The sequence below is a fragment of the Tamandua tetradactyla genome, chromosome 14 (assembly GCF_023851605.1).
Source record: "Tamandua tetradactyla isolate mTamTet1 chromosome 14, mTamTet1.pri, whole genome shotgun sequence".
NCBI classification, from domain to species: Eukaryota; Metazoa; Chordata; class Mammalia; order Pilosa; family Myrmecophagidae; genus Tamandua; species Tamandua tetradactyla.
In genome coordinates this window covers 90,330,925-90,356,782 of record NC_135340.1, presented here as the reverse complement: position 1 = coordinate 90,356,782, position 25,858 = coordinate 90,330,925, and the positions used below count along the sequence as shown (strand labels likewise).

Sequence of the window (25,858 nt, the reverse complement as noted above, 5' to 3'; positions counted from 1 at the left end):
CATCGGGGCTGCACCCGGGCTCTCTGCCATTTCCCGGGTACATGCTCAACCCCTCCAAGTGGTGGCAGCCAGGCTCTCCCCAAACCTCAAGGAATGTGCTTCACCCTCTCCAAGGCCTAAGGTGGCATGACTCTTCCACTGCAACGAGGTGGAAGGCCAATCCTTTGGGGCAAAGTCACCCTCTCTATGGTCTTGGGTGGGTCCGTTCTCCTGGCCCAAGGCTTCTTGACTTCAGGCCTCAGCCTCCATGGTTTTGCCTCTGAAGTTATTTTTCTTCCAATGTGTCCCTTCTCTGAACCCCCCAGTCTAGACTGGCAGTGGCTCTGTTTATACAGGTCCCACAGCACTCTCGTTGGCTTTCTATGCAGTAGCCTTGGATCATGCCCATCAGACATAAGGAGTTTCCACAAATCCTTCCTGGATAACTTCACGTCCAACCTGACTTTCTCTAAAATGGCTGACTGGTTTCACATTTGGCCAAGACCTCAAGTGGGGCACTATACTCTGGGGTCTCCCTTCCTGGAAGCCCAGAATTTTCCAGAACTTCAATTTCTGGTTTCTTTGTACCCAAGACTTCAGTTTTCAGCTTATCTCTTTCCTGTCACATTTCACTATAAGTTGCGAGGAGAAACCAAACTGCACGTTCAACATTTAATTAAAATCTGCCTTCCAGCCAAAGCCACTAGTCAATTTTGCCAGATTATCTACCATTTTAAAAGAAGGCTTGTCTTCCTTCCAGTCTGTAATGACACACATCTTATTTCTGTCTAGAATCTGGTCAAAGGTATCTTTAGAGTCCACATTTCTACCAAGATTCTCTTCAAAACATTCTAGCCCTTCTCTATCAAACTTCTCACAACTCCTTCAGATTCTTCCCCTTATCAATTTAAAAAGATGTTCCAACATGTTTAGTATTTGCAAACTGAAGAAGCACCCCACTCTCCAGTACCAAAATCTGTTCTAGTTTGCTAGCTGCTGGAATGTAATATACCAGAAACAGAATGGCTTTTAAAAAGGGGAATTTAATAAGTTGTAAGTTTACAGTCCTAAGGCTGAGATAATGTCCCAATTACAAGAAGTCTATAGAAATGTTCAGTCAAAGGTATCCAGGGAAAGATACCTTGGTTTAAGAAGGCCGATGATGTTCAGGGTCTCTTTCTCATTGGAGAAAGTACATGGTAAACACAGTCACGGTTTCTCTCTCAGCTGGAAGGGCACATGGAGAGCACAGCATTATCTGCTAGCTTTCTCTCCTGGCTTCCTGTTCATGAAGCTCCCAGGGAGGTGTTTTCCTTCTTCATCTCTGAAGGTCGCTGGCTTGTGGGCTCTCGTGGCCATGTCATTTTCTCTGGCTCTCTCTGAATTGCTCTCATTCTCCAAAATGTTTGTTCTTTTATAGGACTCCAGAAACTTCTCAACACCCGCCCAAATGGGTGGAGACATGTCATCCAATTAAGCTTAAAAACCACTCTTGATCAAATCACATATCCAGGGAGATAATCTGATTACAGTTTCAAACATACAGTATTGAATAGGGATTATTCTACCTTTATGAAATGGGATTTTGATTAAAACATGGCTTTTCTAGGGTCCATACATCCTTTCAAACCAACACAGACAACAATAGGAGAATTCTTGAATAGATTATGAAATATCCAAAGAATGGAATGCTATATTATCACTAAAAATGGTCCATAAATATTTAGGGTAAAAAACAAGTAGCCAGGGTGGGCCACAATGGCTCAGCAGGCAGAGTTCTCACCTGCCATGCCAGAGACCTGGGTTCGTTTCTCAGTGCCTGTCCACGCAAAAAAGCAAACTCAAGTAGGCAATCAAAATGTATAGCACAATTCCATTTTAAGTAACCAGTTCATAGTTAAATAAAATACAGACATGCAGTTAGTATAAATATGAATGCATATAGATAGGTAGTACTTAGAAATGATATCAACTGATGTTAAATAATAGTACCTAGGAGGTAGGGAGGGAGAGATTATTTAGAAATAAAGAAACATTTCAATTATGACTTTATGCAATTATGTAAAGCAGGGTTAGGCAAACCAGGATAGGCAAAATATGGTCCAGAGGACCAAATAGTTCCACTGCCTGTTTTGTAAATAAAGTTTTATTGGAACACTTTATGTATTATCTATGGCTGCCTTACATTACAAAGGCACAGTTAAACAGTTGAGAAAGGGGCTTTATGGTCCACAAAGCCTAAAATATTTACTATCTGGTCCTTTACAGAAAAAATTTGTCAAGCCCTGGTTTAAAGTGATAATTCAATGGATGGGTAATAAGGACCATTTAATTGTTATATTTAGTTATTTTTTCAAATTAAAAGAAAAACAGCACAAATATATGCATGTCTGTGATTCAATAATAAAAAACCTAATAAATAATGCAATTAAAATGGGAATATATCTGAATAGACAATTTACATAGGAAGACAAGTGAATGGACTATAAGTACATGAAAAGATATACAAAATCATTAATCATCAGGGAAATGAAAATTAAAGCCACAATGAAATACCACTACACATCCACCTAAATGACTAAAATTAAAAAGACTGACTACATCAAACATTAGTGAGAATGTAAAGCAACAGAGCTGTTACACATTATTGGAAGAATGTAAAATAGTGATAACCACTTTGAAAGAAGGTTTGGTAGCTTCTGTCTGTCTTTTTTTTGTATGGTGGGGTCACATTTCATTAATTTTCCATGAGAATATCCTGTTATTGCAGCACCATTTGTTGAATTTTTTGTTTATTTTTTGGGAAGTACATGAACTGGGAATCAAACCCAGCTGTCCTGCATGGCAGGGGAGAATTCTACCACTGAATTACCCTTGTACCCCTGGTCTGGTAGTGTCTGATAACTCTAAACATACACATATCATAAGGTCCCAGAAGTCCATGCTTAGGTATTTTTACCCAGAAGAAATGGAAATCTATTTCCACAAACTAGAAACAGCCCAAGTGTTCGTCAGTGGGAAAAAGAATAAACAAAACGTGGGTATAGTCACATACTGAAATCCTGTTCAGCAATAAAAAGAATGAATTAATAAACCCAACTACATAGGTGAATCTCAAAAGCAATATGCTGGATGAAAGAAGCCTTAAACAAGAGAACAAAATACTGTTTGTTTCCATTTATATGACCCTCTAGAACAGGTGATTTTAATCTATGGTAAACGAAAACAAGAGTAGTGGTTGCCTCTTGGGGTGTGTGTGTGAAGGGACTGACAGAGAAGAACCTACAAGAGTTTCCTGGAATGATAATTATGTTCGGAACCTTAAATATGTGTTGGGTTAGAAAGGTGTATGGATTTGCCAAAGATCATCAAATGAAACCATTAAGATTTATGCATTTGATTATAAAAATTTTGCCTCAAAGAAAAAAACAGGTAAACAAACACTGAAATCTAGTTAATAATATGCATGCTGACAATGATGCATGCAATTTACTTTGAAATGCATCAAAAATTTAATGGCTTAACAATGGATAAAAGGATGAAAAAGGCAGGTACACACATAACAATATAAATATAGAAAGTTGTAAATTATAGAATGTAGGTAGTGGGTATGTAGGTTTACAGTATATAATTCTTTCAAACTTTTTTTGATTTTTGAAAATTTTCATAATGAAATGCTGGAGGAAATATAAGGAGAAATCTACCATCATGATTATATTTTAACACACATTTATAATTCTTTCCAAAAGACATGGAGTGGTTATAAAAACTAACTGCCTTAAGTCAGAAAGAAACCCCCAAATCCCAAAACAGAAAATCACGATAAGGATATAATTAAATTCAAAATTAGCCAAAAATATTAGAGGAAAAAATATCTGCACTTGGAAATTATTTCCTTAAATATTTCTAAATAACTCTTGGATTGAAAGAAAATCAAAATTGATTATGTGGAAATGAATAAAAACAAAAACATTATATGAAAACACATAAGAAGTAAAAAAGAGATTAACAGTGTCAAAGTGAAAATTAATAAAACAGAAAGCAAAAAACAGACCAAATCAATAAACCTTAACGTAACTTTTGGAAAGGACAAATAATAAAGAATCTTTGATAAGCTTCATCAAGAATAAAAGAGGACAAAAATTATCAACACTAGGAACAAAAACAGAACAAAAAATGCAATGAGAATTAATATACAATATGGCATGTATAAGAAGACACACAGACTATAGACTAAAAGTTAAACTAAATAAATTTTAAAAAGGCCTGGCATAAGGTAAAAGGGCTTAGTAAGTATTACCTACTGTTTTTATTATCACATTAATTTAGTAGTCAGCCATCTTATCGACTTCTCTTGTTTCAATAGTTTTTGACTTGATTCTCTTGGGTTTTCCAGATATATGCCATTATCAAAATATTGACAATTTTGTTGTCTCCATTCATATTTTATATTTCCTTCTTTTTTTCTTTTAGAAATGTAATAGCTTATACTTTCAGAACAATGGTAAATAAAAATTATCTTATGGGTACCTTATTTCTGACAGGTAAAAATATTTATTATGAATGTAAACAGTGGCTACAAAACATTCCACAATACAACTACACCAACAACTGGTTATAGATGGTCCTCAATACTGGGTATTTAACTTGTTTATTGACAATTTCATTATTTAAAATAGCAGTAAAATAATCTTCATTGTATATAATTATTTGGGCCCAGTTCGCACTATTTCATTGAACAGTCTAAAGTCTGAAGTGGGCTCTCTAAGCTTCTGATTTCACAGTGCATTTGAATAAGGCTCCTGCACGCTTATCAGCAGTGTATGTGAGTACCTTTCTCACTGCATGTCTCCTACCAGTATTTATGAGAGATGCAAAGATGTTTTTGTTTATTCACCTACCTTGCAATTAAAATTATATTCCAATGACGGAGAATAAATTCTCATTTCTCTTGTGATAATAGAAACAATCCTGAAAGACATCATCAGAAAAAGCACAAGCACAGCTTTGTCTTGCCAGAACCTGATGTGTTCAAATGGGGTTTCTGAATCTTGGCAATACTGACATTTTGGCCAGATAGACTTTGCTGTGGGAGGCTGTCCTGAGCACTGTTAAATGTTAAGCAGCATTTCTGGCCTCTAACCATTAGATGTCAATAACACCTTCCCTGCAAGTTGTTACAACCAAAAATATCCCAGTGTCCCTAGAGAACAAAATCATTCCTGGATGACAAACACTGTGTTAGAGTGCATCAGATATTCCAGGCATCAGATACAAAGCCCATGACCACAGGCACAAAATAATGACTCAGATACACTTTGGTTAGAGGCAGAGAGTGAAGAAAAGGAGAACTAAAATGTGGGACGGAATACTCACTTTGCTTTATAAGGTGAGTCAGAGACAAAATTTTTTGATTCCATTAAACTCTCATATTCCTTGGCCCTGAAGAGAGAAAAATTTTATCACTATTAGTTATTTTGCCCTAATTTTTATGGCAAACCATAAACTTGGTCATGCTTTTCCTCTCCCAGTACAAAAGCTGTGTTGTGAAAGCGACCAATCAGGAACATTACAACATAATTCTAATACTTTGACTTCTTAAATGGCTTCTTTAAAGTTATGATAAATGTGATCAGAAAAGACTGAAAAATACATATTTCCTAATAGAATAATAGAGATTCATGAAAACACTGCTGAGTTTAGACCTGGTTCAGAACGGTGTTTGTTTTACAGAAATGTTAGAATCTTAAGAATTATATTTCAAAGCATATTAAATTTCCATACAGTAGCTGAAGTGACTGAATTTGCAATACTGACATTCAGCTGAAGTAGCTGAATTGGCAATACTGACATTTTGGCCAGACAGACTTTGCTGTGGGAGGTCTATCCCACACCAAAAATAAAGGCAAGTGAAAAATAGTCGTTAAACTTTAGAAATGATTTTAAGCCAGTGGAAATAACTTAATCAGACCTGCTAAGATTGTTTTTGTTGTTTATTTTGCTAAATACCAAAAGGTGTGGAAGTCCAGAGCTAACACTTCTTTATCACTGTCTAAACCTGGCTCCAGCTTGCCTGAACCAGTACTTGATAGACATTAACAGACCATCAAGGTAAGAAAGGTCTTATTATGGCAACCCAGAAATATTAACTTTGTCAATTCACTTTTGGAGAAAAAAGTAAAGAAAATGCCAATTTAAATTTCAACTCCCCACCAAAATGGTCCTAGTCTCAAAGAGTAAGTCTGGTGAACTCATTAGCTACAAGATTCAGCCAATTCAAACAACAACGACAGGTGAGGAAAAAAACCACACCTTCCTAGAAAATAATGAAAGACGTAAATAAGAACAAGCCCCACGAGGAAAAAGCAAACTAACACAGGTATCTAAATTAGAGCACTACCACTAGCCATAACATTAAGACCTATCAAAACGGAAAGATAGTTACCTGGTAGCTGCAAATTAACAGTGACCTCATCGGAAAGGTGGGAAAAGAAACCTCCAGCCAGGGCTGACTATGTTCCAGGCCTTGGGCCAGGTGTTATACATTCACTGCCTCATTCAGTCCTAAAAACTCTTATGGTATTATCCCCAATTTGCAAAGAAGAAACTGAAGTTTAGGAAGATGCCTGGTAAAAGGATATCTCATTTTATTGTGGTTTAGTTTATTGCACTTTGCAGATACTGTGCTTTTACAAACTGAAGTTTTGTGGCAGACATGCATCAAACGAGTCGATAGGCACCATTTAATCAACCGTGTCAGTGCATCACATGTCTCTGTGTTCATTTTGGAAATTATCACAATATTTCAAACTTTTTCATTATTACATCTGTTATAATGATCTGTAACCAATGATGTTTGATGTTACTATTGTCATTGTTTTGGGGTGCCATGAACCATATAGCAAGGAATTTAATGATAAATGTTATGTGTGTTCTGACTGCTCCACTGACCAGCCATTCCCTATCTCTCTCCTCCCCTCAGGCCTTCCCATTGCCTGAGGCACAATAATATTGAAATCAGGCCAAATAACAACCCTACAATGGCCTCTAAGTGTTCAACTGAAAGAAAGAGTTGCACGACTCTCACTTTAAATCAAAACTAGAAATGATTAAGCTTAGTGAGGAAGGCATGTCAAAAGCTGAGACAGGCTGAAAACTAGTCCTCTTGCGCTAGAGTTAGCCAAGTTGTGAAAGCAGAGGAAAAATTCTTGAAAGAAACTAAAAGTGCTACTCCAGTGAACACATGGATGACGATATGGCAAAACAGTCTTACTGCTGATAGGGATAAAAGTTTCAGTGCTCTGGATGGAAGATAAAACTAATCACAACATTCTTTTTACCAAAGCCTAATCCAGAGCAAGGGTCTAACTCTATTCAATTTTATGAAAGCTGAAAGAGGTGAAGAAGTTGCAGAATAAAAGTTTGAAGCTAGCAGAAGTGGTTCATGAAGTTTAAGGAAAGAAGCCATCTCCCTAAGTGGCGTGCAAGGTGAAGCAGCAAGTGCTGATACATAAGCGGCTGCAAGTTATCAATTAGATATGGCTGAAGATCACTGATGAATGTGGCTACACTAACCAACACATTTTCAATGTCCATGAAACAGTCTTCAATTGCAAGGAGATGCCAGCTAGGATATAGCTAGAGAGGAGAAGTAAATGCCTGGCTTCAAAGCCTTAAAGGCAGGCTGATGCTCATTGAAGGCTAATGCAGCTGGTAATATTACATTGAGGCCAATGTTCATTTACCATTCCAAAATTCCTAGAACCCTTAAGAATTATACTAAATCTACTCAGCCTGTGCTCTATAAATGGAACAAAAAGGACTGGATGAAAGTTCACCTGTTTATAACATGGTTTACTAAATATTTTAAGCCCACTGTTGAAACCTACTTCTAAGAAGAGAAAGATTCCTTTCAAAATATTATTGCTCATTGATGATGTACCTGGTCAGCCAAGAGCTCTGATGGAGATATACAACAAGATTAATGTTTTCACGCCTGCTAACATGACATCCACTCTGCAGCCCATGGATCAAGGCATCAATTCAACTTTCAAGTCTTATTATTTAAGAAATATATTTCATAAGCTTATAGCTGCTAAAGAAAATGATCCCACTGATGCCAGGCAAAGTCAATTGAAAACCTTCTGGAAAGGATTCACCATTTTTTATGCCATTTGTGATTCATGGGAGGAAATCAAAATATCACTATTCTCAGGGGTCTGGAATAAGTTGATCCCAACCCTCATTAATGACTTTGAAGGGTTCAAGACTTCAGTGGAGGAAGTAACTACAAATGTGGTAGAAAGACCAAGAAAACTAGAATTAGAAGTGGAGCTTGAATATGTAATTGAATTGCTGCAATCTCATGGCAAAACTTTCATGGATGGGGAGTTGCTTCTGATTAATGAGTAAAGAAAGAGGTTTCTTGAAATGGAATCTACTCCAGGTAAAGATGCCATGAACCTTGTTGAAATGACCACAAAGGATTTAGAATATTAAATAAACTTAGTTGATAAAGCAGAGCCACGGTTTGAGAGGACAGACTTCAATTTTGAAAGAAGTCCTACTGTGGATAAAATGCTACCAAACAGCACTGCATAGTACAAAAGAATCTCTAATAAAAGGATGAGTCAATTGATGTGGCAAATTTCACTGTTGTTTTATTTTAAGAAATTCTCATAGCCACTCCACCTTCAGCAACCACTACCCTATTAAGTCAGTACCCACAGACATGACAAAACCCTCCACTAGCAAAAAGATTACAACTCAATGAAGGCTCAGATGATGCTTAGCATTTTTTTTAGCAACAAAGTCTTAAAATTAAGGTATGTGAGCATATATATATATATAATGCTATTACACACTCAAGAGACTACATTGTAGTGTAAGCATAACATTTATACATATTGGGAAACCAAAGAATTCTTATGACTTGCATTATTGCGATATTCACTTTATCACAGTGGTCTGGAACCAAACTTGCAATATCTCCAAGGTAGGCTTGTATTTTATAACATACATCTACCTAGGACTTTAATGGGAGGGGCTGAGTACATTCTCTAACTCCTACAGTAAGAACACATAATTAGAAATTTCACCTTACCTGAAGGAGTAGTTTCCCACTTTTCCCAAATTTAAGTTTTGTCTTGATTCACTTTCAGCAATCAATTAAATTTTTTTTGAGAGTTCCTATTTTGTGTAAACTAAACTAGACTGGGAGATTCTAAGAATTATATACACAGTGGAATATTCAAGCAACTTATTCTCCAGAAGGATAAAAACATAAGAGCCTTAAAAGATACATAACTATGAGATTTCCAGAATATGCCAAATCCCTAAAGACAGAATGCAGATTAGTGGCTGCCTATGGCTAGGGGGTGGGGAGTTTGTGAGGGTGATGGAAAAAGGGTATGAGGTTTCTTTTTAGGGTAATGAAAATATCCTAAACAGGTTTTAGAGGTTTTTCCATGACTCCGTGAATATACTAAAGACCACAAAATTGTGAATTATATAATATGTGAATCATAACAATTAAAACTGTTACCAATAAAAAGACACATAATAAATATTGTGACAACTGTTCATTTCCAGCTAAGAATGCAACGGTAAGTTTTATGAAAGAAATGAATGTGGATTTGCTTGAAAGAGAGTAGTATATGAATAGCAGTACACAGAAAATAGAGGAAATGGCAGAGGAACGTGAGCAAACTTGAATATGAGGGAGAACACAAATTGTGCTTAGGGAACAGTAAACAGACCTATCTGGTTTGATTAAAAGATTATACTATGGGAATAGTGAGAGAAAAAGTTGAAAAGAATCCATTCATCTATTCCATCACCATACAAACTGATGATTTTTCAGATAACAATCCATTTTGAGATCTTTATTTCATTAACATGGTGCTGTGCATTGTATTCCTTCTTTTTAGATCTCTATATGTTCTTGATTCTATTCCTTCTCCGCCAATGTGGGACATTTGTTTATTCAATTTTTTAAGTCTTTTCACAGGCTATTTTACCAATCGTCTCATAAAATTAGGTCTTATCGATCTCTAATTGTTTATTTCTGCCTCTATCTTTACAAAGATCTACTACACAGTAAGTGCCATACATGAATTTGTTAAGTAAATAACACATCTATCCTATCATCCATGGAATGATATGAATATTGTCCTAGCTCCTTAAGTTGGTTAGGCCATTTTTACTTCAATATAAAATCACTTAAAGCTAAAAATTTCATTGTGAGTTAAGCTTTGGTATAACACATAATTTTCTTACTCTCAGCTATCAAAACTCTCAAATAATTGGTATTTTCCATTTTTATTTACATCCTAAACACTCTTCCTTTAAACAATATTTCTTTTTCTTGGTTCCATCATGTTTATTTTTTTCTCTTTATAATTTTAACTTGTTTTGTTTTAAAAAATTTGTGGGGTAAGCCTTAATATAAATACAATGAAACATTTCAATTTTAAGCATACAATTCAATTAATTTTCATGATTATGTACACCAGTGTTAAGCAAAACCACAATCATGATACAGAAAACTTCTATAATGCTACATAGTTCTTTCATGTCTCTTTCCTTAAATCTCATCCCCTCATCCTCTTCACCCTAGCAACAAACCAGTGATCTACGTTCTCTCTCTCTCTACAGATTTTCCTATTCTGGACATCATATAATATGTGGCCTTTTGTGTCTGTAATTAACATGTTTATGAGGTTCATCCATGTTATAACCAATTTATTTTGAAGATATTCCACATTTCCTTTATTCAGTTGGTAGACATTCAGGTTGTTTCCATTTCTTGGCTACCAGGATTAATGCTATGAACACTGTGTACCCATTTTCAAGTTAACTTATGTTTTCAATTCCCCTGGGTATATATCTAGGAGTGAAAATGGTCACCATGTTATAACCAATTTATTCTGAAGATATTCCACATTTCCTTTATTCAGTTGGTAGACATTTGGGTTGTTTCTATTTTTTGGCTACCAGGATTAATGCTATGAACACCGTGTACCCATTTTCAAGCTAACTTATGTTTTCAACTCCCCTGGGTATATGTCTAGGAGTGAAAATGTTGGCATATATGGTGCTTCAATGTTTAACTTTTTGAGGAACAGTTAAACAGGTTTCCAGAGTGGCCACACTATTTTACATACCCACTAAGAATATACAGAGTTTCCAATTTCTCTATATCCTCACCAACAGTTATTTTTCTGTGATTGTAGTTACTCTAGTGGCTGTGAAGAGGTATCTCACTTTGTCTTAAATTACATTTCCCTGATGATGTATGACTTTGAGCATCTTTTCACGTGCTTAACAGACTTACACATACCTCCTTTGGAGAAATGTCTATTTAAGTCCTTTTCCCACATTTTAATTGGGCTGTCTTTTTGTTGAGTGATAAAAGCTCTTTAAATATTAGACCTTATCACATATATGATGTGTAAATATATTCTCCCATTCTTTTCTTTTTCACTTTCTTGATAGTATCCCTTGATACACAAAATGTTTTAATTTTGAGATTCAATTTATTTATTAATTCTTTTGGTACCTGCGCTTGTGGTATCATATTTATGCTATCACTGCCTCATACAAAGTAAGGAAGATTAGCAATTAAGTTTGCTTCTAAAAGTTTTACAGCTTAAGCTATTACATTTATGTTTTTGATTCATTTTGAATCAAGTTTTGTATATGGTATAAGATAGGGCCCAAATTTATTATTTTGTATATGGATATCCAGTTATCCCGTACTATTTGTTGAAGACTATTCTTCCCCAATGAATGGTCTTGGTGTCCTTGCAAAATCAACTGAACATAGATGTATGAGTTTATTTCTTAAATGATCCACTGACTTATGTCTATCCTTACAACAGTACGATACCCTTTTGATTACAGTTGCTACGTAGGTAAGTCTTCAGATCAAGAATATGAGTCATCCAACTTTGTTCTTCTTTTTAATGGCTGTTTTTGATCTACTGGATCCCTAACATTTTCATATGAAATTTAGGATCAGTTTGTGATTTCTGCAAAAAACTACAGTTGGAATTTTGATAGGGATTGTGCTGAATATGTGTATCAATTTTGGGGATATTATCATCTTAACATTAATAAACCTTCCAATCCATGAACATGGAGTATCTTCCAATTTTTTCTGCTTCTTCAATTTCTTTCAACAATGTTTTATAGTTTTCAGAGTGTGAGACTTGCACCTCCTTAATTAAATTTATTCCTTTGAATTTTATTCTTTTTGTAAATGGAATTTGTTTTCTTAATTTCATTTTCAGATAGTTCACTGTTACTATATAGAAATATAACTGAGTTTTGGATGTTGACATTGTATCCTGCAACTCCGCTGAACTTTTTTATTAGCTCTGTTGTTTTGTATGTACTCTTTAGGGATTGCTATACATAAGTTCATTTCATCTGCAAATAAAGATATTTTAACGTCTTCTTTTTCAGACTGAATGCCTTTTATTTCTTTTTCTTGCCTTAGTGTCCTGGCTGGAACTTCTAACACAAAGAGAAGAGAGTGGACATCCTTATCTTGTTCATGATCTTAGGGGAAAAGAATTTAGTCTTTCATCATTGAGTAGGTTAGCTTTTCAAACATGCCAATTATAGGTTGAATTATCTCCTCCCAAAAGATGTAGTCAAGCCGTAATTCCTGTACCTGTGAATGTAACCATATTTGGAAATACGGTTTTCGCGGTACAATCAAGTCTACATGAGGTCATATTAGATTACATTATACCCTAAAAGGAATGACTGGTATCCTTATAAGAAGAGGGAAATTTGGACACAGACAGAAACACACAGGAAAAAGACAGTCATGTGAAGACTGAGGCAGAGATTGAAGCTATGCTGCCAGAAGACAAGGCCTGTGAGGGGCAACCAGAACTGGTAGAAACAGGATGGATTTTTCCCTGAGGGAGCATGCCCCTGCTAAAACCTTGATTCTGGGCTTCTAGCCTCCAGAACTGTGAGCAAATAAATTTGGCGAGTTTTAAGCCAACCAATTTGTGTTACTTTCTTACAGCAGTCCCAAGAAAGTACTATAATGCTCTTTATTATATTAAGAAAGGAAGTTGCTGTCTATTCTTAGTTTAAGTGCTTTTATTATGAAAGAGCCCTGTATACCATCAAACGCTTTTGCCGTATCAACTGAGATAATGTGTTTTGTTTCCTTCATTCTATTGACATGATATAGTACACTGACTGATTTTTGTTTAACAGCCCTTGCATTCCTGGTATCAAAACCATTTGGTCATGGTGTATACTCCTTTTAATATGCTGTTGGATTTGTTGGCTATTATTTTATTGAGGATTTCTGTATCTATATTCATTAAGGAAATTGCTCTATAGTAGTTTTCTGTTCTTGTGCTATCTTTATCTGGCTTTGGTATCAGAGTAACACTGGCCTCATAAAATGAGTTATGAAGTCTCCCCTCTTCTATTCCTTATTTATTTATTTTGGAAGAAGCTCTGAGCTAGGACTGAGAGCTAATTAGGACTGGTGCTAATTCTTCTTCAAATGTTTACTAGAATTCAACAGAAAATTGCAGCTGGGATTTTTTTTATGGAAGTATTCTGATTACTCTTACTCTTTCAATTTCTTTACTTATTACAGGTATATACATATTTTCTATTTCTTTTTTGAGTCAGCTTTGGTAGTTTGCATGCTTTTAGGAATTCATTCATTTTATCTAGGTTACCTAATATCTATAAAGTCAATAGTAATGTCCCTACTTAAAAAATTTCCATAAAGTAATAGTAATGTCCCTACTTATATTTTCCATTTTAGTAATTTAAGCCTTTTTTTTTTTTTTCAGGTCAGTCTTCCTAAAAATTTGTCAGTTTTGTTGTTCTTCTCAAAGAACCAACTTTTGGTTGTTGATTTTACTGTTTTCCTAATCTTCATCTTGTTTATCTCTGTTTTAATTATCATCTCTTTCCTTCTGATAACTTTAGGCTTAGTTTGCTCTCTTCCTCTAATTTCCTTAAGATGGAAGGTTAGGTTTTTAATATAATATATTTTTTTTAATGTAAGCATTTACAGCTATAAACTTCCCTCTGAGCACAGCTTTTACTGTATCCCATAACTCTTTGTATGCTGTGTTTTTGTTTGAATTGATCTCAAAGTATTTTCTAAGTTCATATGTTATTTTATCTTGGACCCACTGGCTCTTTAAGAGTCCTTATTTAATTTCCACATTCGTGAATTTTTCAGTTCTTCCTGTCATTAATTTCTAATTTCCATGGTGTTCTAGTTTGTTAGCTGCTGGAATGCAAAATACCAGAAACAGAATAACTTTTAAAAAGGAGAATTTAATATGTTGCTAGTTCACAGTTCTAAGGCCGAGAAAACGTCCCAATTAAACAAGTCTATAGAAATGTCCAATCAAAGGCACCATCCAGGGAAAGATACCTTGGTTCAAGAAGGCCAATGAGGTTCAGGGTTTCTCTCTCAAGTGAGAAGGCACATGGTGAACATTAAGTCAGGGTTTCTCTCTCAGCTGGAAGGGCACATGGCGAACACGGCATCATCTGCTAGCTTTCTCTCCTGGCTTCCAGTTTCATAAAGCTCCCTGGGTGGCGTTTTCCTTCTTCATCTCTAAACGCCACTGGCTAGTGGACTCTCTCCTTCGTGGTGCGGCAGCATTCTCTGCTCTCTTCGAATCTCATTCTCCTAAATGTTTCCTCTTTTATAGGACTCCAGTAAACCAATCAAGACCCACTCAAATGGGTGGAGACAAGCCTCTATCTACCTCATCCAGCTCAACAACCACTTTTGATTAAATCACATCTCCAGGGAGATGAGCTTATTATAGCTTCAAACATACAGTGCTTAATACGGATTAGAAGAAGTGGCTGCCTTTACAAAATGGGATTAGGATCAAAACATGGCTTTTCTAGGGTATATATATATCATTTCAAACCAGCACACATGATAATCAGAAAAGCTACTTTGTATAATTTCAATCTTTTCAAATTTACTGAAACTTGTTCTCTGGCCTAATATATGTTGTATCCCAGAGAATGTTCCATGTATTCTTGAGAAAATGTACATCCTGATGTTGTTAGATTAAGTGTTCTCTACGTTTTTCGGATCATTGGTGTCATTCTTAGTCTCTTAACAATTTTTGTCTTAAAGTCTATTTCGTCTGTTACTACTACAGTCATGTCAGCTCTCCTTTGGTTACTATTTGAACAGGATATCATTTTCTATTCTTTACTTTCAAGCCATTTGTGTCCTTGAATGTAAAGTAAGCCTCTTATAAATAGCAAGAAGTTTATGTTTCTTAATCCATTCTGTCAATTTCTGATTTTTAAGTGGAGTTAATGGAATTACTGATATGAAGGAGACAGAAATTGTAGGAAGTAACAAACAGAAATTCTGGAGTTGAAAAATTAAATTACTAAAATGAAAAATTTAACCAGAGGTATTTAACAGAAGATTTATGCAAAATAAGTAAGTTCAGTGAACGTGAAGGAGAAGTCCAGTAAGATTATCCAGGTATGCGTGCATCGTCTAAATTCCCAGAAATATGCAGGAGCTTTTCAAAGTCTTGACTCTCCCAACTATGGCAGTTCCTACCCTTTCGTCCCAAGCTTTGTGGTTAGTCTATCATTTGCCCCATTTTCTCTTGCCCCAGATAGTAGCAACTAATATATTTGCCTGTAAATGTTTTCAGTAAATGCCTCTGGTTAGCCATTTCAATCCTGGGAGAATTCAGACTTAAACAAAAGGAAGGGAAGTCTTGTGAACTGCTCTATCAAGAAGCTACCAGACAGCTCAAACAACCACAGTTCTACAGGATTAAGCTCTATCCTGCTCCTCCAGTACTACTTTGTGTATTGGGCTGTTGTCTTCAAGGCTTGAGCTTGGGTGTAAGGGACGGGTCCAGGATAAATTAAAATGCCACCATTTTAGATAGTTATTGATTAAGGATTCTTCTGGTTGCAATAAGCATTTGATTACTGTCCAAAGTTTCAAAAAAAGTTAATTTGAACAGTTTTTGTCAATTTATCCATTGCTTTTGTGGATCAACGGACTTTTGAATTCCCTATTCCAACATTTTCTCTTAAGCCACTTAGGATTTTTGTTTTTTAAATAAGAGACCATAACTTATATTTATCATGCCGACAAATATATTTAGCACTATTTCTGCCATTTTATTTTTAAAACAGCTCTGTTGAAATACAATTCATATATCATATAATTTACCCATTTAAAATGGTGATATACTTCAATGTCTTTTAATATTTTCATAAGGTTGTACAGCATCACCACAATGCAATGTAATTTTAGAATATTTTCATCTCTCCAAATGAAATCTTGAACTCATTAGCAGTCAATCTCCATGCCTCCAATCCCACTCCCATTGTTAAGTACCACTATTTTAGCTTTATTTATAATTTTTCATACTGGACATTTACTATAAATGAGATTATTCAATATGTGGTATTTGCGACTGCTTTCTTTCACTTAGCATAATATTTTCAAGGTTAATCCACATTGTAGCTCAATAATATCCCATTGTATGGGGAAATCACATCTTCTTTACACATTCATCAGTCACTGGAGGTTTGGGTTCTTTCTACTTTTTAGCTATTATGAATAATGCTGCTATGAACATGCATGCTTAAGTTTTTGTTTGAACATGTTTCCAGTTCCCTTGGGTATATGTCTATGTGTGGAACCGCTGGGTCATATAATAAATCTATATTTAACTTTTTGAGGGATAATCAGCAATTTTCCAGAGTGGGCAGACCATTTTAATTCCCACAATGTATAATAATTCCAGTTTCTTCAGATCCTTGTTATTAGCTGATATTCTGATTCTAGACAATCACAACAATTACTTGGTGAGCAGTAGAATCTATCTGTAGTTTTGATTCGCATTTCTCTAACTAATGATGCTGAGCATCTTTTCATGGGCTCGTTGGTCATATGTATAGTCTTCTTTGAAGACATTTACATTAGTCCTTTGGTCTTTTTTAACTCTTTTTATTATTGAATCTGTGAGAGGTTTTTAAATATATTCTGGATACAAGTTTCCCATCCGCAATATGATTTGCAAATATTTCCTCCCATTCTGTAAGTTGTATTTTCACCCCCAGAGAATTTCTTTTGATGCTCATATGTTGCCCTTCTCTCTCCTAAGCCAACTCCAAAGATGAAACTCATTGCCTTCCCTTCTACATGGGACATGACTCCCAGGAGTGTAAGTCTTCTTGGCAACATGAGATATGACTCCCAGGGACAAGCCTGGCCCTGGCATCATGGAAGTTGACAAAGCTTTCTTGATCAACCTCTACTTTGTGGATCCTGGCCCTTTTTTGGTTGTGAAAGACTGACTTTGGAAAAATTTTCTCCAGTGTGCCGTTCTCCCAGAATTTGACCTTTAGGAAACAGCAGCTTGAGACAACGAAAAGTGTAGAAAAAATTATAGAGGAGGACAGTCTGAGACCAATGCCTGCTGACTTGAAATATCCAGGAGATCTGTCCATGGGAAATGGAGGGGACAACCAAACTCCTGTAAACAGGGGAACTCCAAAACAACTAATATGCAAAAGCTCAGGACAAAAATGAGGCCCAGAAAGACAGTGAAAACCCTGCACACTGTATGCGCTTTGGAAAGACCTTCCTGATGCTGAAGCTCAAGAAAGCCTGTGTCTTATCACCAGATGGTTATAAAACCAAGAAATAGAAATCTCAGGCAATAAATTTCAGAGCTAACAGTTTAAAATATTAAAATATACAGTGTGCAACAAAATAATACAAAACAAAAAAAGAGACAGGAAATGATGGCCCATTCAAAAGAAGAGGATAAAAAATCCAAAAGCATCAACAAAGAAGATGAGAATGTAGACACAGCAAACAAAGCGGGTAAAAAATGTTCTTCAAAATACTCAAACAGATGAAAACACATACAGAGAACTGAAGGATATCAGGAAAACAAATGAACAATATTCAAGTCTTAGAAAAGAGAGAGAAATTTTTAAAAGGAACCAAATGCAACTACTGGAATTGAAGACTACAAATACAGAAATGAAAAATGTCTAGGAAGGTTTCAAGAACAGACTTGAGCTGACAGAAGAAACAATCAGTGAACTTGAAAACAAAACACTTAAATAGTCAGACTGAGGAGCAGAAAGAAATAAAACTATAAAAAGCAAAAATAACCCTGGGCAGGCCAAAGTGGCTCAGCAAGCAGAGTTCTCATCTGCCATGCTGGAGACACAGGTTCATATTCCAGTGCCTGCCTATGCAAAAATAATAATAATAATAACCTACGAAACCTCTGGAATATCATTAGGCATACCAAAATACACATAATGTGGGTTACAGAAGGAAAAGGAAGAGAAAAAGGAGCAGAGTAAATACTCAAAGAAATAATAACAGAGAACTTCCCAAAACTTGGCGAAAGACGAGAATGTACACCTAACCTCAAAACTGGAAGAACTAGAAAAAGAAAAGCAAATAAACCCAAAGAAAACAGAAGGAAGGAAAGAACAAAGATTAATGAAATAGAAGATTTAAAATAAAATAGGATCTGGAGCTGAAGGGAGACAGACTGTGCAACAGGACTGGATACAAAAACTCAGAAATGGACAGCACAATACTACCTAACTATAATACAATTATGTTAAAACACTGAATGAAGCTGCACGTGAGAATGATAGAGGGAGGAGGGCTGGGGACCTAAATGAAATCAGAAAGAAAGATAGATGTTAAAGACTGAGATGGTATAATCTAGGAATGCCTAGAGTGTATAATAATTGTGAAATGTACAATGTACAATTTAAAAAATGTTTTTGCATGAGGAAGAAGAAAGGAATGTCATTATTGCAGGGTGCTGAAAATAGATGGTAATTAATATTTTAAAATGTCACCTTCTGTGTGAGACTAAAGCAAAAAATGTTTGTTACAAAATTTATATTTTGACTAGTGCATTTCCTAATATAACTTAGGTAGATAGTTTGATTGAATGCCATAAGTACTTGGAATCTCAGGTAGAACATGAGTTTTTGTTGGTTTGTCCAGAGTGATGCCCCGATGAATCCTAGAGTGATTTGATCGGTGACTGGAAAAGTACTTACAAGCCCCCTTAGGGGAATGGTGAGAGTGGGGAGAAATTCAACTTCCCCAAGTTGAATTCTTGATATTCTCACAAGCAGTGTGGACAATGAAAGCTATAGGCTGAGCCCCCAGTCTTGGGGTTTGTTCATATGAAACTTAACCCCACAAAGGATAGGTCAAGTCTACTTAAAATTTAGGCCTAAGAGTCACCCCCAAGAGAGCCTCTTTTGTTGCTCAGATGTGGCCTCTCTCTCCAGTCCACACAACAAGCAAACTCACCACCCTACCCCTCTCTACCCGGGGCATGACTCCCAGGGGTGTGGATCTTCCTGGCAACGTGGGACAGAAATCCCAGAATGAGCTGAGACTTAGCATTAAGGGATTGAGAAAACCATCTCGACCAAAAGGGGGAAGAGTGAAATGAGACAAAGTATCAATGTCTGAGAGATTCCAAACAGAGTCGAGAGGTTATCCTGGAGGTTATTCTTATGCATCAAGTAGATATCATCTTGTTATTCAAGACGTAATGGAGAGGCTGAAGGGAACTGCCTGAAAATGTAGAGCTGTGTTCCAGTAGCCATGTTTCTTGAGGATGATTGAATAATGATATAGCTGTCACAATGTGACTGTGTGATTGTGAAAACCTTGTGTCTGATGCTCTTTTTATCTACCTTGTCAACAAAGGAGTAGAACATATGGAATAAAAACAAATAATAGGGGGAACAAATGCTAAAATAAATTTAGTTTGAAATGCTAGTGATCAATGAAAGCGAGGGGTAAGGGATATGATAGGTATAATCGTTTTTTTTTCTTTCCTGTGTTCATTTTATTTCTTTTTCTATTGTCTTTTTATTTCTTTTTCTGAATTAATGCAAATGTTCTAAGAAATGATGAATATGCAACTAAGTGATGATATTGTGAATTACTGATTATGAATGTTGATGTTTTATTTCGTTTCTTAATTTTTTAATTAATAACTTACAAAATAATAATATAATAAAATAAAATAGGATCAACAAAAACAAGTTTGAGAAGACAAATAAAACTGATAAACTAGACTGATAAAGAAAAACAAGAGAGGACAAAAATAAGGAAAATAGGAAATGTAAATGGGGACATTACTACCAACCCTGCTAAAATAAAAGGACTAAAGGGGTTACCATGAACAACTGTATGCCAATAAATTAGATAACCTAGATGAAATGGGAAAAGTCTTAAAAACACACAAAGTACCTTTAGTGACTCAAGAAAAAAAAAAATTAAAATAATAAAAAACCACCAAGAAAGAAAAGCTTCCCCGGTGGCTTCACAGGGGAATTCTACCAAACCCTACAAGACTACTTAACTCCAATTCTGCACAAACTCTGCCAAAAAAAACTGAAAAGGGGTAATACTCCCTAATTTATTCTGAGGCCAACAGTGCCTTCACACCAAAGCCAGATAAACTTATCAGGAAAACAAAATTACAGGGCAATATCTTTTATGAATATACTTGCAAAAATATTAGGAAACCGAATTCAACAGCATATTAAAATAATTATGTACCATGATCAAGTGGGACTTATTCCTGATGTACATGGATGGTTCAACATAAGAAAATCAATTAATGTAATATAGCACATTAACAGAATGAAGTAAAAAAACACATGATCATCTGAATTGATGCAGAAAAGGAATTTGACAAAATACAACATCCTTTTTTGATAAGAACACTTAGGGCAGTATGATGGTGGCTCAGTGGCAGAATTCTCACCTGCCATGCTGGAGACCTGGGCTCAATTCCCGGGGCCAACCCACGCAAAAAAAACGAACACTAGGAATAGAAAGAAACTTACTCAACATGATAAAGGGTAAGTATGAAAAGCCCACAGCTAACATTCTAATTAATTGGGTGTGCTGGTTTGAAAGGATGTATGTATGTACCCTAGAAAAGCCATATTGTAATCCTAATCCTACTTTGTAAAGGCAGCCATTTCTTCTAATCCCTATTCAGTAACTGTATGTTTGAAACTTTAATTAAATCATTTCCCTGGAGATGTGACTCAATCAAGTAGAGACGTGTCTCCACCCATTCCAGGTGGGTCTTGAATAGTTAACTGGAATCCTATAAAAGAGGAAACATTTTGGAGAAAGGGAGAGATTTCTCAGACAGAGCAGAGAAGAAAGAGCCATTAGAAAGCCACAACAGAGAATGCCGCAGAATCATGAGGCAGAGTCCACCAGCCTGCGACTATTGGAGATGAAGAAGGGAACTGGAGAGGAAACCAGCAGATGACGCGATGCTCACTATGTGCCTTTCCACTTGGAAGAGAAACCCTAAACTTCATCGGCCTTCTTGAATCAAGGTACCTTTTCTTGGATGCCTTAGATCAGATATTTCTATAGACTTGCTTTAATTGGGACATTTCCCAGGCCTAAAAATCGTTAACTTGCAACTCATTAAATTCTCCTTTTTTTTTTTCTTTTTCTTTTTTTTTTATTAATTAAAGAAAAAAAAAGAAATTAACACAACATTTAGAAATCATTCCATTCTACATATGCAATCAGTAATTCTTAACATCATAAATTCTCGTTTTTAAAAGTCATTCCATTTCTGGTATATTGTATTCTAGCAGCTAACAAATTAGAACAAATACCCAAGCTGGAAATCCAAATATCCATCAACAAATAAACAGATACAAATTGTGATCTCTCAGGCGGGCCATGGTGGCTCAGCAGGCAGAGTTCTTGCCTGCCATGGCTGAGACCCGGGTTCAATTCTTGGTGCCTGCCCATGCAAAAAAAAAAAATTGTGATCTCTCCATACAGTGGATATACTTGGCAATAAAAAGGAGTAAACTACTGATACACATAATAACAAAGAGAAATCTCAAAAACAGTACAATCAGCAAAAGAAGCCCCCTACAGAAGAACGTGGTTTCACTAGTCTGTATTTCCAGAACACAAAAAACTAATTTATAATGACAGAAAGCTGATCAGTGGTTGCCAGGTGTTAGGGGTGGCAGGAGAATGACTGCAAAGAGCACAAAGAAACTTTGTGGGGTGAAGGGAATGTTCCAAATTTTATAGGGTCATGGATTCTATGGGTATCTATATTTGTCAAAGCTCAAGATGTACATTTAAGATCTTGATATTTCATTTCAATAAATTATACATCATTGAAAAGTCTATAGATAAAGGTTCATATTCATAAAAAAGATATATATATGCCAAAATATTAATAGCAGCAAAATTATAGGTTTTCCTATGATCATTTGTATTTTTCAGATTTTCTTTAATAAGAAGCATCACTTATGTAAAACAAACAATAAACAAACAAAAAAATAAGTCTTCAAGGAAGGTCTCATTGAAAAGATGATATTTACGCAAAGGCCTGAAGGAGGTAAGGGACCCATTATCTGGACACATATGAAAAAAGCCTTTCAGGAAAAGAAAATTTCAAGTGTGAAAGCCCTTGAAACAATGTCCAAGGGACAGGTTCTGTGGCATTCCAGTGTTAAGAGATCAGCAAGTTCTTAGCATAAACTAAAAACAAAGATGAGTAAATGATTCCTTTGTAAAACTATCCTTGGAAAGAAATTTGAAGGTACCTCAAAAACCAAAATCAAAAAAGCCTTTTCTGTTCTTTACTTGAATGACCACTCTGAAGTCTCACTGATTCTGTAAGATGGATACCTTGTTTGTTCACAATCTGAACATGAAAACTGTAATACAGAGAGATAACTACAACATTCACCATTATTCTAGTCCTATTGTTTTCTAAACTCCCATGGATCAAGCTTCTCTATCTATAGAGAAACTTGGGAAGAAAAGCAAAACAACACATTCAGGCTACCTTCCCTCAAACAGCAAAGAATTATCTACTAAGGAGGAACTACATCTGTGTTCTCAAATAAGAGTCATCAGTCATAAGATGATGCTCAAAGCTAGTGAGGTAATGATGTACTATAACACAGCTGTCTGATCTTCAGATGTCACTTCGGAGGCTGATGATAAACTACAGCTCTGACAGCTCACTTTTCTTTTCAAGATATTTCTCAAACTTTTTCGTGTTGTGACAGGCAACCAAATTGATTAAACCTAGTTATGGGATTTGACACTTTAGCCAGCAGACTTCTATTTGTTGATTGCTATTGATTTTCTTTGATACTTCATTTAAAAATCAATACTAGGGAAGAAAAATAGGCTTGGTTTACACATACTTAAACATACTATTGTATGCTGGAGGAGGCACAAATTTGGCAGGGCCTTGGCATCCAATTATAAGAAGAGCTCTTAACAAGTGAAAAGCAAGGGCTTTCAATCGATATGCAGTTTTCTTTCTCAATCAAAGAAAGTGGCTATAAATTAGGCTCATCAGAGATATATTTAAGGCTTTCTTAAAGCAAACAACTTTAAACTTTTTTTGGTCTTCTTTAGATATTCATTAGAGAAGGAATTTCAAGGTACCTGGAGTTCATCCGGGCCTTTATCTTCTTGGCTTTTTTTTTATTTTTTTGCCTTTCTTCTCCATCTTTCAAAAGCTCTGATGGAGTTGAAGTTTCAAGCACAATGTCAATAATATACTTCTTCAAGGACAGATGCTCCTGGATGATAAATAAATAAAACAATAACAATGAGACTTAATATAGTATTGCTGTTACAATACGAGTTACAAAAGACTATAAAGCTGAAACTAAAGATAATCTCTATTGGCTTCTACAATTGCTTAGGAAAATGCTGAAGAACTTTTCTTACTTGAGATTTTCCCTGACTCACTAAACTTTCAAGGTGCATCTACTGTGCTAAATGCTAAGGATATAACAATATAGTCCTATCTCTGGGAACCACACAGTGTAGTAGGAGAGATAAAATAGATAAACAAAACCATAACACCAGGTGATAAGTGCCTATTAGAGAATTACAAGTAAATTTCTACAGGAGCTCAAAAGGGGTAACAATGATCACTGTTTTCTGGGGGCAAGGAGGGAAAACTTCAAGAAGGAAGTACCATTCCTAATATCTCTTGAAGGATGGTGTTCTAGTTTGCTAGCCACCAGAATGCAACACAACAGAGATGGATTGGCTTTTAATAAAGGGGGATTTATTTAGTTAAAAATGTATAGTGCTTTTCTTCAGAGCAAAGGCAGCTAACTTTCAACTGAGGTTCTTTCTTACACAGGAAGGCACAGGGTGATCTCTGCTGGCCTTCTCTCCAGCTCTCTGGGTTCCAACAACTTTCCCACGGTGACTCCTTTCTGCATTCCAAAGACCTGGGCAGAGCTGCGAGTTTTCAGATGAGGTATGCTGAGCTGTTTGGCTGTGCTACGTTGAGCGCTCTCGTTTAAGCACCAGTCAATTAAGTCAAACATCATTTACTGCAGCAGACACACCTCCTAACCAATTGCAGATGTAATTAGCAACATATGATGTTAGCATGCTGTTGGCTCACGTCCACAGCAATAGAACTAGGCACCTTCACTTGGCCAAGTTGACGTCTGAATCTAACTACCACAGATGGGTAAATTTAAACATAAGGACATTGAGTATGTGTGTGTGTTTGAATGGGAGACTGGTGATGGAGAAGAAGAAGGAGAAAAGACAGGGGGATAAAAAGGACATCCCAGAGAATGCAGGCAGAGGTGAAAAAGTAGAATGTGAGTACTGGCAATAGAGGTTTGGTTTGACTAGAGCACAGTGAGTTTGGCCTACTCCTCTCCTTATCCATGTTACACTGTATGCCCCATCACGACACCCATATGGCCCAAATGCACTCCCGTGCATATTTCCAAATCCCTTGCCTGTTTCTTTTTTTCATACCTTTATGGCAAAATAACAACCTTAAATCCAATTCCGTGCCTAGTACACTGTACCTACACCTGAGCAGATGAACATGGCTACAGACAATTACAACCATGCTGACCACTCTCACTTTAAATTCATGACATTGGACCCTAAGTGGGCTCTAATATTGCCAGTCACTCAACCTACATTACTCTAGTTAATTCTAGTTAATGCCTTCATGGACAATTATTTCAGACCATCTCTTCAAATCCCCAATACCCTTTACGCCCCACCCCATCCCATTAGTTTACGATCATGCTTATTTAACTATGGGAAAAAGCATCATTCAGATGAGAACTTCTGCACCCTCTCATATCCAAATTAACCAGCTAATCTGAACCTATAGCTATAAACTCTGTCTTCCCTCCCTCATGTTCCTATCTAGGGCCAGTGTCTCCAATTGTACACTGTACCCCATTTCTTCTCTCCCATTCACATAGTTATTTCCCCTTTTTTTCTGCATCAAATTTTCCCTTTCTACTTAAGTCATTTAAATTCTTTCTTCTTAAATCATTTCAAAAGAATCCTCCTTCAACCTAATATTTCCCTCTCCAGCTTCTAACCTTTTATAAAATTAAAATTTGTTGAAAGAAATGTATCCCCTCTGAATCTGTTTCCTTAACTCTTCTTCACTCTTGAACCCATATTAGTCCAGCTTTTACCCTTTCCACTTCAATGAACTATTCCTGTCAAGGTGACCAACATTAATGGTCTACTCTCAGTCCTCATCTGGCTCTCCCAGCCTTACCCTCATAGATCACCACTTCCTCTTCCCTGAGATTCTTTCTTTACTAGGCTACTTGATGTCACATTGTTCTCCTGATTCACTGGCTGTTTCTTCTAAATGTTCTTTGCTGGATCTTCCTCCTCTTCCTGACAGCTAAATGTTGAAAAGTCCCAGAGCTATCTCTAAATCTTTCCTCTTCTCTATCCAAACTCACTCATCAAGTGCAGTGACTTCAA

General features: G+C 36.0%; 1 protein-coding gene across 9 annotated transcripts in view; it reads right to left on the bottom strand.

Annotated features, from left to right (window-relative positions):
• The window catches only part of SCAPER (S-phase cyclin A associated protein in the ER), a 678,157-nt gene that overhangs the window by 290,199 nt on the left and 362,100 nt on the right, over window positions 1–25,858 (bottom strand). For 8 of the 9 annotated variants that reach the window (XM_077128470.1, XM_077128471.1, XM_077128472.1 and 5 more), the window contains 2 exons: window positions 23,522–23,658; window positions 5,356–5,421 (listed from right to left, as the gene is read on the bottom strand). In XM_077128470.1, coding sequence (XP_076984585.1) covers window positions 5,356–5,421; window positions 23,522–23,658 — 203 coding nt within the window. The remainder of the gene's footprint in view (window positions 1–5,355; window positions 5,422–23,521; window positions 23,659–25,858) is intronic. The other variant, XM_077128468.1, reaches the window with a different exon arrangement.